The following is a 14,230-nucleotide window of genomic DNA, read 5'->3' on the forward strand; positions in this document are numbered from 1 at the left end:
TTAGCATCATTTGATTGCAATACCAGATTCCAATCAACGTTGTTTCTTAAAAGGTTTTGAAACTGTTTTACAGAGTTTTCATTAATCTTTCGCCTAAATATGGTAGTTTTAGAAGAAATGTTGTTATTTATTATGTTATTAGTAACTAAGAATGTTGGGAAATGATCTGATATGTCAGTTGTGATTATACCTGTGTTGAGACGGTTATTATGAAAGTTATTAGTTATTATATTATCAAGAAGTGTAAAAGAGTTGTTAGTCACTCTAGTTGGTTTGTTTATTTTGGGAATTAAGTTATTTTGAAGAAGAGTGTTTATAAAATATTTTACATTATTATTTGAAGCATGTTTTTTTAAGTCAATGTTTAGATCACCAGCCAAAAAGACGTGATCTCGCGTTTTATTGATAGCTGTTATAAATGATTTCAGATGAGTTTTATATTTTTTTAAATTACCTGATGGTGGTCTATATGTCGCATTTACAATTATGTTTTTTGACTCACAATCTATTTCATTCACACAGAGATCATTACGTAAACTATAATTAATTGAGTTGTGGATAAAAATACTTACGCCCCCACCAATACCAAAATTACGTGGTTAGTGAACTGATTTGTAATTAATTAGTTCAAATTCCGCATTTGTTTCACCACACTTACTCCAAGTTTCCGTAAGACAAATAATTTTAAAGTCATGTTTTAATTCCTCCAACAAAATCTTAAAGTTTTCAAAATTTTTTTTAAACTTCGAACATTAATGTTTAAAATTGAAAAACAAATTCCTTTTTTTTGTAGATATTGGAAAGATTCAAAAACTGTATAGTATTGACTTTCAAATATTTGTTCATTAAAATTATCGTAGTCATCTTCGTCGATATTTTCATCAAAAAATTTAATTAATAAGTTTTCTTCCATTTTTAGTTTATTTGTTTTTGTTTTTTAAAAAAATAATGATAATAATAATAATAATAGAAAATAAAAAGGATTTGTATAAACACAAAATTGCAAATAAAACAATAAAACTTAACTCTTGCTTTCTTGGCACGGTTTTTTGATACCCAATCGCGCACAATTAATATATAACACCTAATTATGCATGTTCACGGTTAGCGCGAATAGAAAACCAATACTTTTGTCTATAGAATGAAAATGATACATGTAGCAAAGATATATTGGCAGTTTATGCTCATATTCTGTTGGTTTTTTGCTACTTAGATTTCAAATCGTTACCAATTACTGTTATACATGATCACTATTTTTAAAAGAAAGGTTACATGAGTGTTTTACTATGCATTATTATAATTGTTTTATTGCTACATGTATCATTTTCATTCTATAGACAAAAATATTGGTTTTCTATTTGAAATGTTTATTTGGTTTGAATTGGCATATCGTAAATATCTCGACATTTCCTAAAGTATAAACTACTATCAGTTTGAAAAGAATTTGAAACTTTCTTAAATAATATCAATACAGTCAATACATTGACTTTCAAAATTAAATAAAAAATAACTATATAAACATTTTCTGTTACACTATATTACCATCAAATAGCACGTGATTAAATTGTAAGACATGGTCTTTGATTTTTTCCACAATAATTTACACTAAGTAAACTCTTTTAGTCAGATACTCTTTAATATTTTTACAAGCAATAATTAAACTCATAATTACTAACAGCAGCAAAGGATTGAAATGATTAAAATATTTATTAAAAAACTTTTTGCTGCCTAACTTAATAAATCGAAGTATGGTAGATATTAATTAAAGATGGTTACTGTTTAAAAATCATTTATACATCTTTCTTTTTACGTTGGATGATTACTTTTTTCTTTTATACCTTGACCAGTGTTTATAAAAGTCTTGATGAACAGTTTTGAAAGTTTTTTAACTATTGGGCCATAAAAAAGATCTTAAACAGTTGATGTAACTTTTGATGAGTGAATTTTGGGTGTTACGTTTGCACCAGTTATCATTAAGTAACACCCTTTGAAATTTTTATATGTTTAAGCAAAATTTCGCCAAAGGACAAGTTTTGCAAAGCAAGCTTTTACAACTAAATTAAAACACTTTTGAATGCTTCAATGCTGTGAAGAATGTTGGGTACCTAGTTTGTATCAGCAAGTTGTTAGAGCACATTAAAATTTTTAAATAAGCTTCCTGTATTTATTTCCCTTAAACTGGTCCCAGTTATACGGTCTCAGTTAAATTTGGAGAGGAGCTATCCACAGCTTCTGTTTAAGCAGATTTAAGTACCTTGAAAACATGATTCACAACCTCTGTAAGGAGGTGCAACTACATTGGTAGGATTACTTCTGAAAACAGAACAATGTTTAGTCAACTGATGATTGGCTTTCGAATGAGATTTCCAAAGAACTTTGCGCAAGCAATATCCCTACCAAGTTGCTTAAAAGACTTGAGACTAGATTTGACTGAACCTAGTGTTTGCAAGAAAAAAAATTGCTTGGATTTGATATCACACCATGTACAAGGGTACACACTTGGATGAGTTTGAAGACCACAAATTATCTTTAAAATTAGTTTAACTTCGTTTGCATGTCTGAGTGAACTTCTGGTAAATCTTTTGATACCGCAACAAGAATTTGTCTCTTTACTCCAGTGACTTTGCCAGTGAGAGGTTGTTTTTTAAGGCAGTGAGCTGATGTCAACCCTTAATGCAGTATCAACAATACTTAGAAAAAACTTGAGAAAACTTTTACCACCATTAATTCTGAGCTAAAAAAAATATCTACTAGAAGTTTTTACAGGTTTGATAACATGATTCACAGGACTTGATAAATCATTGCAGAGAGCAACTACCTAAAATGTACCAGAATCTCCTTTTCCGTTGGTAGATTTTAAATCACTACAAGTAAAGGAATCGCTCAAGTGTTGAGCAGTTCTTATGAAATTCCTATAAAAACTTGGTTCTACTATCTTGCAGCTTGATGTTTAGTTTACAGTTATGGCTAGTTTCTTTAATCCATTATTTGGCAGTCCGGTATTTATTAGTATATTTACACGAACTAGAGTGGTCAACTCTAAAGCGCTTGATTCAAAATTGAGCGCTATTTTGACCTGAAACCAAAACACACTTCTTAAATCCAAAAATACTCTTCCCGAAATCCATCGTGAATCTTTTTTTCAAAGATTTTTTTTTAACATACATGTAAAAAAAGATATATTTAAGTATAAATATTTACATTGGGTAATTGAAAGTGGAGGCCACACAGGTGCTTTAGCAAATGGAATAGTTCCTCCATGGGATATTTTTTTGTCGGAAATAACTCAAGATGCAATTTCTTTGGCTGGTCTGCCATCTTCTGTTGCGAAAGATGGAAGGTTTTGCCTGAGCTTTATATGAGGGCTCTGGTCAAGCAAATATTTTCTTAAAGAGCAGTGGCACGTGCTGTAATCGATGTACATATATTTGATTCTTTTTTAATTGTGGTTGACTCTTCAAGAGGATGTATTTCTTGCAGCTTTGAACGTTCAATTTGGTAGGTTAGGCAATAATACATCATGTCTCCTGTTTTAGGTCTCACTTGTAATGAATTGAAATTAAATAAAAGGGAGAAGTATTTCCTCTCTTGTTTCTTGTGCAAAGTTGTTCTACACCATTCGTAGAGTCCTTATGGTACCGAAAAATTACTGATACTGATCTTTGTCTCGTACAGTTGGAATTTTCAATCTGCTTGGAAAGCAGTAGGCTGTCTTATACATTTTTTCAGAAAGAGCTAGCACACAAATTTTTAAATTTTATCGTGAATTTGTTTAACTTACCATTATGACAATTTTCTAAATGTAACTTTACTAAATTGAATCATTTTTTTTACAAAACTTAACCTAAATTTATATTGTTTAACAATCAATTAACATACCTAAAAGTAATAACAATAGCAAACTAATAAAAATAAGGAAATGATTACTTAAATTACATGGAAATAGTTATTTAAATTAATTAATCTTGTCATACTTATTGACAATTTAGATGAGATTTTATTTGATGACACATTCCTACAAAAGATTTTTACTGGTCTTCAAAGGATTATTCTCTTTTTTAAAAGATTTTTCCTCTGACTGGCCCTCCAAATTATTGTTTGTCAATTTATTTAGTTATCTTATCTAAAATTTTAAAAATTTTTATATGTAGGTATGATATCATAAAAATTTTTAACCATTTTTTAAAATTTACATGCATTTTGACAGTTGTTTTTATCCTAGAAAAAGTTTATATTTTCACTCGATGTATAAGCCAAGTCAATCCACGATTTAAATAGCAATTCATTTTTTTGATCTATAAAATGCTAGTTGTTTTGAGATATAAAAACTAACAAAATATAAATTGTAACTGCCATAAATCCTTAATCAGTCAAGCAATCCAGCTGACATTTTATCTACAGTTTGGCACGGCCATATGCAGCATTTGCACTAATTTTTATTAAACTATATGTAGTTGTTCTCATTTTTCAGATGGATTTAATGTTGCACTAAAAAGTCGAAATTTCAGTTATTTTGAACATTCAAATTGAATAATTTTTTGCGGAAAAAATTAAAAGATTTCAAAACTTGCAACGCAGGTTACCTTGATGTGTACACGTTATACCAGGAAGTGGAGTTCTTGGGATCCGTGCTAACCGTGTGTGCAAAGTAGACAAAATCAAATACAAATTACGAAAAATAATTAGAGAATTTATATTTTATTATATCTTTAAAAAACAACAAAAACAAAACTCTTTTACCTACAATTGATATGCACAATTTGAAAATATAAAAAACCTCTGTATAATAATGCAATGAAAATATTTCTTTGTTATTTTACATTTTAAAAAACGTTTGTTTTTCATATAGGCCATAAAATTGTTTAAATTGAATTCACTCATTTGTAGTTTGAGAAGAGTCAATACAATTTTGATTATTTGGATTATTATAACAATGATGGTGTGCTTCTTCTCCAAGAATGTCCACAGTTTCTCACAGTTTATTTTATAGCTTTAGATAGGTCAAAATCATCTCGACATTAGTTTCAGAAACCGGCTATATGTTTAAATTTAATAAAAAATATGTTGTAAAATACTGTTGCTAGTTTGAGGGTCACTTTACTTTTGTACACTAACTCAAAATTAGATGCAAAATAACAAAGCTTGATGCAAATTAACAAAAAAAACTTATAAATAAAATAGATTTCCGCATCACTCCAAGTTGACATAAAACTTTTATTCCTGGATTAAATAGCCGACAAGAAATCCAGAAACGTTTTCTATATTTCCGAAACCTAACCTTAGCTAAGTAATCGAACTGGAACAGGGTTAAAAATGTTTGTTGTTGTTGGATTTCATATTTAACTCCTTTAAAAGTAAAAAGAATATGATAAATTACCTTTTAAGAAAACATTTACATTTTTAAATTTATAATTATAAAAAATAAGTATTAATAAAAATAATATATAACAAATGCATTATCAGCTTTCTTTATAGATGATAAACAAATTAAAAAGCAGAAATTTCTAAAACACTTAGGAGTTTTTGTAGATTGCAACTTATCTGGGCTTTCTCACACATTACATCAAAATCATAATGTATAAATTAGCCCATTCATAAATACTTAAAGTCTTAAATTAATATACTTCAGCCCAATTCATAGTTATATTGTTTATGATAATATTCCGTGAACCAGCACATAACCTGCTAAACATAAAATAATACTTTGTGTGTAATTACATGCTAGCAGAATTTTATACGAAAAAATAGAATTGAGCATGCAAATACATAACGGTTATAAACCAGACCAGAAAAAGTTTGAAAAAGATTTTTCTTTAATATTGTTAGATTAAGAAATTACTGTTCTTTGACAATTATTTAATTCTTTAAACATTAAAGCAAACATTACATGTCATTTGAATAGTGGTGGTATCATTAAACTTTATTTTGCGCACCATGCTAAGAACGACTTTTATACATATATATACATATATATATATATATATATATATATATATATATATATATATATATATATATATATATATATATATATATATATATATATATATATATATATATATATATATATAGTATATATATATATATATATATATATATATATATATATATATATATATATATGTATATATATATATATATATTTATAAATATATATATATATATATATATATATATATATATATATATATATATATATATATATGTGTGTATATATATATATATATATATATATATATATATATATATATATATATATATATATATATATATATATATGTATATATATATATATATATATTTATATATATATACATAAATATATCAGAGGCCGATATAGTGTATGGTATATTAGGTGGCCGAATCAGGATAAATATTATATTAATGTTAAGATGTGTCTTACGTTACATTTCTTTAAAAATTCCATAATACTTTTTTTTATTCAGTGTTGCCGAGTTGCTGACAAATGAATGTCTAATGGGTTACAAAAACCTCAAAAAGAAAACAAAAAATATATGATAAATACTTTTTAAAAAAACTTATAAAAAGAAATGACTGTAGAAACTAAAAAAATATAATTGAAACGTTTTTAGAAACAGCAAAAAAACAGTTGGGTAAGGTTAATGAGTGGTTTATAAGTAATCAACTCTCTTTAAATTTTAATGAAACTAAACTTATTTTACTCTATACCATAACTAAATTAGAAAATATTCTCATTAAACTGCCAAACCTAGTCAATAACCCTGACATCAAAAGAGACTTTAGTTAACTTTTCGGTAATATTATTAGTAAATATTATTAAAAAATATTGCCATGATATATAGGGCAAAACCATTTCTAAATAACAAATCTTTAAAAAGTTTATTTTTTCCTTTCACTCATTGTTATTTGAATTATTGTAATATTGCATGGGCAAGTAAAAATCATACAAAATTAAAATTCTACAGTAAACAAAAACATGCGTGCAGAATATTTTTTTGAGCTTATAAAACTTTACCATGCAAGCCTCTTCTGCGTATATTTAGCACATTAAACATCTATAAAATCAACTTACTCCAAGTTTTAATGTTCATTTATAAAACGAAAAAGGGACTCCCAAAAATCTCCCAAAATATTTCAGTCCTGTTTTAAAAAAGTAGTTTATTAAATCCCGACAAAATTTTCAGATAATAACAACAATGTTACTGTATATAACTCAGTACAAATTACAAGGTTTAAAAAACCTTGCAAAAAGTGCGCACCTCACCGGCTTAAGTCGGGGCTTTTTTAAAACTTGATTACAAATACGAAAAAAGTTAGTATACAACAGTTTAAAAATAAATCGAAACAGATGTTATTACATGGATTTTAACATATCCGATTTTAAATGCTTCTTTTATAATAAAATTCAACTATATAAAAATTCTCAGAATGTATCAACTTTTTTTCATTAATTTAGTTATGATGTTTCCTTTAAACTTGAAAGTTATTGTTGAAATTTTATCTGAATTCTTGGATATTTTTTCTTTTTTTTTTTAACTATCAATGAATTGTTATTTATTTTGCTTTTATATTACTTGGTTTTAAAATATGCATAAATGTTCCAGTTTTTGTAAAATTTTGTACTCTTTTATTTTTAATTTTTCATTCTTTATTTAAATATTATTTTCTTTCAAACTGTTATATGTTTTATTTTTATGTTTTTTAATAAATAAGTTGTATAGTATACATATATAGTGCAGCTCTTGTAAATACATGTTATTTAATGTCCTGTTTTTTTTTTTCTTTCGATTTTCTTTGTTGAATCGATTGTTACTCTTAACATGAATATTGTTCTTAAAGTATTTCTTAAACTAATTGTTATTTATTTTACATTTATAGTTTTCAAATATAAACATGTTTGATGTTCATTGTGAATACGTACGATAAGGGCTCGGTGATAAGACAAAATAATGTCTTCTACTTGCCCCGCCAGTCTTTTTATTTATAAACTTTTAAATTGCAAAAGTTATTAAACTACGAAATATACACAAAAAAAATAGATTCGTTATATCTCCTTTCAATAAAACCAGTATTTAACTTGAGATATATAATATATACATTATATTAATAATATATATATAATATATAGATATATATAATATATACATTATATTATACATGTATGTATATAATATATATATATATATATATATATATATATATATATATATATATATATATAATATATATATATATATATATATATATATATATATATATATATATATATATATATATATATATATATATATATATATATATATATATATATATATATATATATATATATATATATATATATATACATACGCACACATATATATATACAACAGAGATTTTGCACGTTGCAGAGCTGGGCGGTAGCAAGACTTGGTCCGTTACTTTACAACATGCAAACATTCCGTACATGCAAACTTTCCATTCCAGACATTCCTTTTTTCCATGGTAGTGGAGTTGTGAAAGCACTTTGAATAGGAAAGTGTAAAAGCGGACTGAGGTCGCTAACAAAAAAAAATTATAGTAACATACTATATATATGTATTCAATGTTCTTTATATTTGAAACTTCTTTATGTTATTATTCTCGTTCTTGTTAGGGGTCATTCATAAATTAAGTTAAGCTATAAGGGGAGAAGTAATTAGTATTATATAGTAAACTGTAACGATATCGTTAAGAGGGGGAAGGATGTAGCCAAAAATTATTTGACGTAATTTATAAACAATCTCTTTTTACTTTCAGTTTTTCAAATAGAAATAGATTAACAAAAAGGCTTTTTTGTTTGTAGTTTATATTCTGAAAAATAATTTGAGGTATACAAAAAGCTTCCAAGCTGGGAAGCTCTTTGCATACCTCATGTTCAACCTTCATTAGACGTTTATTACAAGCGGGAGAGTGTATAGAAACAATTTATTTCCAAACCTGTCAACAGAAAACTGTTTCTTGTTGCAGAATTTATTTTTCAGATTTAAAAGTGTTGTAGCCGATTAAAGTTTGATATTTTACATAGGCTTTTTTTAATCCTCAGGTTAATATAATATCAACAAACAATGTTTCAAACTATGTTTGTACCCTCAATTAGTTTAGTTCATTAGAGTAGGAAAAATTGAGAGAGAAGGTGAAGGTTAATCAACTCGGCGCCTTTCTTGTTAGAGTATATTGTAAAAAGTTACAATGATGATATTGTTCTATCAAAGCACTGTTGTTGTACGGCTCAGAAGATGACCTTGCTGGCTTGTAACGAAACTTAGATAATACCAAGTTTGAACTTGAACCCCAGACCATTATTTTTAATGTCAGCTGCAAAGGCTCATGCGATATGGAATGCGCAAAATTGGAGTATTGTGGTGGAAACAGTATCAAGGTGCACCTGAGGTTGGCAACACCATGGGTCACCAGTTTCAACTCCTATTATGATGCGTTAAAATACCTACCAGACAAAAAAGATAATTTTCTATACTTTTTGTTGTTTATAAATATAACAATCTTAATTTTGTATAATATTTTACATTTGAACTGTGTTTACACTTATTTGCACATATTATTACAAGCTACTGCAATACGTAGCTGTCACTTGCCAGTACCATGGCATATATAGTTGCCACTTGCCAGCTACATATGCCATAAATATAGTTTACTCATAAAAAAATACTAAGTAAACTTAAATTTAGTGTAAAGCACTTAAAAAATGTAAAATAATAAAAAACCGTAACTGGTTTTTTATTATTTTACTCTGGTTCAGTTCACAGTGGTAACGGTTTCTTGTTCAACTCAGTGGTTACTGTGTCGATCTATAGATCCGTAAGGTAGCGGTAGCGCTTTAAAACATTTGGAAGCAATGCCCAGCTATGGCACAATGTCAATCATAATTTTAGCAATATTTTTTCCATAACTGATTTATGTTGCCAAAAGCCTAATATCTAGCAGTAACTGTCAGTCATTAATATTTATTATTATTTAGTCATTCAATTTTTAAATTATACGGTTGATTATTGGTGCTAAAGTTAGAATATTTAAACACTTTCTAAAAGTTATGTTTTTTATTTGTTCAGTTTTCATAATGTGTGCGTCTGTAAATAATTGTTAAAACATTAAGTTATTTTCATTTATTTTTTGAAAAAAAAATTTCAAAGACTGTTAGGTTGGTTACAAAACGTTTTTTGTATTATTTAAATTTTTTTTAGATCAACTCCACCTGATCACTACCTCTATTGGTCAGTAATATAACCTATTGTTGGGAAGTATTCGTAGGTTGATGTTATACGGGCTCTTACCTCAATAAAAATGATAGATACAACATTTCGTTCCAACCATTATTTAATGGTATAAAAAGTAGTGTTATGTATAAATTTCCTTATTATTTTTAATAACATTTTGAAGATGGCATTATTTAAATATTTTATTGATTTTAAAAGACTGACTACTGAGAGATTTTAAAAATAACTGTTTTAAATTAGCCCTAAGACCAGAAAAGTTATAATCTGCTACTATACATAGCAATTATACTTTATATGTAAACCAGGAATGACAATGTGCAAGTTAGCAAAAGTTATAATCTGCTACTGTGCATAGCGATTATGCTTTATACGTAATCCAGGAATAAAAATGTGCAAGAAAAAGCAATTTGGTAATTAATGGTGTATTTTTTTGCCATATGCCTTCGATCATTCTGCATAAAAAAATGTACATATGAATAGGAAGGACCCTTAACGTGGTTTAAGTGCTTCAAACAAATATCTTTCATAATGATTTTCTTTTAGTCTTTATTATGTGGAGGTGGAACATAAGCGTATACTCTGAATTTAGTTTAGTTTAGCATAAAAATTGCTCAAAATTATTCCTAACTAATTGTATTATTTGATTTCAGAGAGTATTATTATTCAGGGTATAAAAATCATTTTAAAATTAATTATAAATATCAAAGTTATTTTGTATATTTTTAGTAAATAAGATAACTTAAAAATCATTGTTTCAAAAATGAGATATAGGTATAATTTCAATTCAATCTAAATTTATGAATATTTTTTATAAAAGAGATAATGACCCGAAATTTTTGAATTGGTTTGCTTGCAGCGTTTTTGAAGTGCGTTGGCGTACTTCAAATCCTACCACTGGTACTTTTTTTTTAATTTTTTTTCGAATTTTTAAAAATATAATGTAAAAAACTTTTGAAATTTTATCGATATTATATTTATAACAATTCGTGAGGTAAGAATTTTCTTGTTCTATCTCCACAGTTTAGTGTTTTGAAATAAAACAATTTAAAATTCTTTTTTGCAATATTTATTTTTTTGTATAAACATATATGATCAGATAAAAAAACTGAAAATGTATGGTGTTAAGGGCTGGATCTGAACATTCCCAAACCGACATCGATGAAAGGGCACATAATCACTGAGATTAAAATTATGCGTATAAGAGAAAAACAAACTATTTTATAAACCTATAAACTTTACATATAAGCGAAAGGTGCGTTAATATTTTGCTCCTAAAGTAGTTTTTTTTAATGAAATGTTCTTCTACCGTTGACTTAAAAGTATTGAAGTAAACAAAGAATAAGTATAGAACAGGGCCGCCGAAAAGGAGAAGCAAAAGTAATCTTGTATTGAAGTCTCAAAATAGATTTTTATATCTTAAAGGCTGCCTTACAAACCTAACTGAGTCAAGTAACATTTTAATGGAAGCAGTTTACCGTAAATATCTATTTGAAATATTTATCGTCTTTGCCAAGGCATTCAACTCATTACATCAAAACGATTTCTTAATAAGATTCATTGCTATGGTATTCTTCATAAATGGCTTAACAGACTGCATTTAAGACTATACCACGCCAATTATGGCATTTGATGACTATACTACGTCATTGATGGCAAGTTTATATGAGTTATTAATGTCAATCAATTTTATTCTGAAAAACTGCAAACGGACATCGACTGCGCCGTAAGTTGGTCTCTCAACTATTTTGCGAATTTTAACTTTGAGAAGTGCAAAGTGATGCATGTTGGTTGTCGGAAAAACTAATTTATAATAACCGTGACTGGTATTGATGGCAGTTTAATGCTTGATTGTCTCAAGATGATATTTTAATGGTGAACCTTTTAATTCATAGAGCAAACTGAACCACTTGTATATTTAACCACTTTTAAATTTTTGTTCACAATTCTGGTCATCCTTTCTCCCAAATATTGCTCTTGTCTAACGACGAGCAATATTGTTCAATATTGTTTAATTTATTCTACAACTACATCCTTTTTTTTCGCGCTATCTTAAAGATCAGCATATAATTGAAAAAAAAATGACCTATTTAATAAAAACTGTCTTACAAGCCGTTGGAGATGCAGGATACATTTGGTGTACCTACAGTAAACTCTTTTAAAAGTATTTTTATAATAGTGATTTAGATGCAGCAATCTCAATTGTCGGCACATGAAAATCTGGTTTTGCTTTCCTTTATTATTATTAAACTTTTTATGCATAAATTAGATTATTGTTAAAAATAAATAAAAACTTAAGTTTTTTTTATTTTCATCTGAAGTCCTGCAAGATGAAAGATCTTACTTTATAAGCTTCTGGACACCAGACGTTCAGCTTAGATTGCCATTATAAGTTAACTAATTGAAAAATGACCTCAGAAAATTACTGCTGCTCTAAAGCTGTAACTTTAGCTTCAACCAAAGTATTGATTCATGATGAGGATATTATTTGTTTTGGCGATGAAACAGAGTTTTTCGCAAAGTGAGTGATGATAGCAAAATTGGATTGAAACTAATTATGCAGTTTTTGTTGGAAACATGGATATAATGTAACATTCATAGAAAAATGAACGTATCTATTAACTTGTATAATTGTACATGTTTTTAATTTAAAATTGGGCACTTTTATATGGGCATCTAATTGCTGCTATGCCCCGGGCGCCATAAAAGCTCTCGGCAGCCCTGTTTATAAATGATCCGGTCAGCTAGTGACAAAATGACTAAAATAAAAATGCAAAAAAACTTTTTATTTAATTTCTAAGTAAAATTATTATTATAAACGCAGAGCAATAGATTGTTTGTTTTTTTATAAATTATAAGAAAACGGCTAATACGATAATAGAAAATCCTGACTGGAGCAAGAAGAAGACAGACTATCATCAAGCCCCGTTACATTAGTGTTTTCAAACGTTTTTAAAAATTGACATTACTAATGAAGTGATAAATAAAATAGTAGACACAACTTTAGCAATAAAATAATTGATTGCTAAAAATCTTCCAACCGAATAATTTAAAAAAATAAAATAAGACAAAAGTGAGATAATCGTGAAAGTTTTCAATCACAAAAATTGTGTTTAGTTTTATTTAAAAAAATGCAATATAAATAAATGTATAAATATATTTAGTGCTTAATAATAAGTATGAATAAAAACATGAAACAAAAAGGAAGGCAATTACAAAAAAAAGCTAAAAAAAATGTAATAATTTTAAACAACTTATTTAATTCAAAAACCTTTTAAATTGTTTTAAAAAGATATTTGAAATCTAGTATATCGAAATCCAGTAAATTTAGTAAATGTCGTTTTAAATCAGCCTTAAAACTTTCTAAGGTGCAGTTTAAAACAAAGTTTTGTTTTTCATTTAAAATATAAAGAAAGTTTTTCCAAATAAAAGGCTTCCGATATTGAATTAATTTAAGATGGTTCATGGGAATGACAAAGTTGTTCACTAAAAATTTGTTAGGATATTTATAAGAGATTTCATTAAATTAAGATTGAAAGGTTACTGAAGATAACCCACATTTTGCTTTAAACATAAATAATATTACTTAATAAATATTAATCTTATAAATATTTAAAGCTCCAAGCTGACATAAGAGAGGTTCACAATCTGTATTCTTGTTTGTCCCAAAACTATTATGCTGCAAGCATGTTTTCGTTTGCTATAAATTTTTTTGAGTTTAGTGTGATTAATGCTAACCCAGGCAATGTTTCAGTAAGAAAGATATGAACAAAATATAAATATATTTTTTAAAGTTTCTTATTTAAGAAACGGTTTTGTATAATATAACACGGAAATACTTTTTGAGATCTTAGTCAATAGTTTGAAATATTAGTCTCATCACCAGATTTGTAAATAGGTATTTTTTTATTGCAGTTTTCAATTTATCTGGAATATGACTATATTTAAGGGAGAAATTAAAAGTATGGAATAACGAGGGTTTGCTAATATTAAGTATA

General features: G+C 27.0%; 1 protein-coding gene across 1 annotated transcript in view; it reads right to left on the bottom strand.

Moving 5' to 3' along the window:
• Nucleotides 1-5,017: 5,017 nt before the first annotated feature.
• Nucleotides 5,018-14,230, bottom strand: part of LOC136089513 (uncharacterized) — an 89,442-nt gene continuing 80,229 nt past the window's right edge. Inside the window, exon 8 of the mRNA XM_065815559.1 lies at nt 5,018-5,346. Within this exon, the coding sequence (XP_065671631.1) occupies nt 5,153-5,346 (194 nt within the window). The 3' untranslated portion in view covers nt 5,018-5,152. The remainder of the gene's footprint in view (nt 5,347-14,230) is intronic.

Source organism: Hydra vulgaris, chromosome 13 (assembly GCF_038396675.1).
Source record: "Hydra vulgaris chromosome 13, alternate assembly HydraT2T_AEP".
NCBI lineage: Eukaryota > Metazoa > Cnidaria > Hydrozoa > Anthoathecata > Hydridae > Hydra > Hydra vulgaris.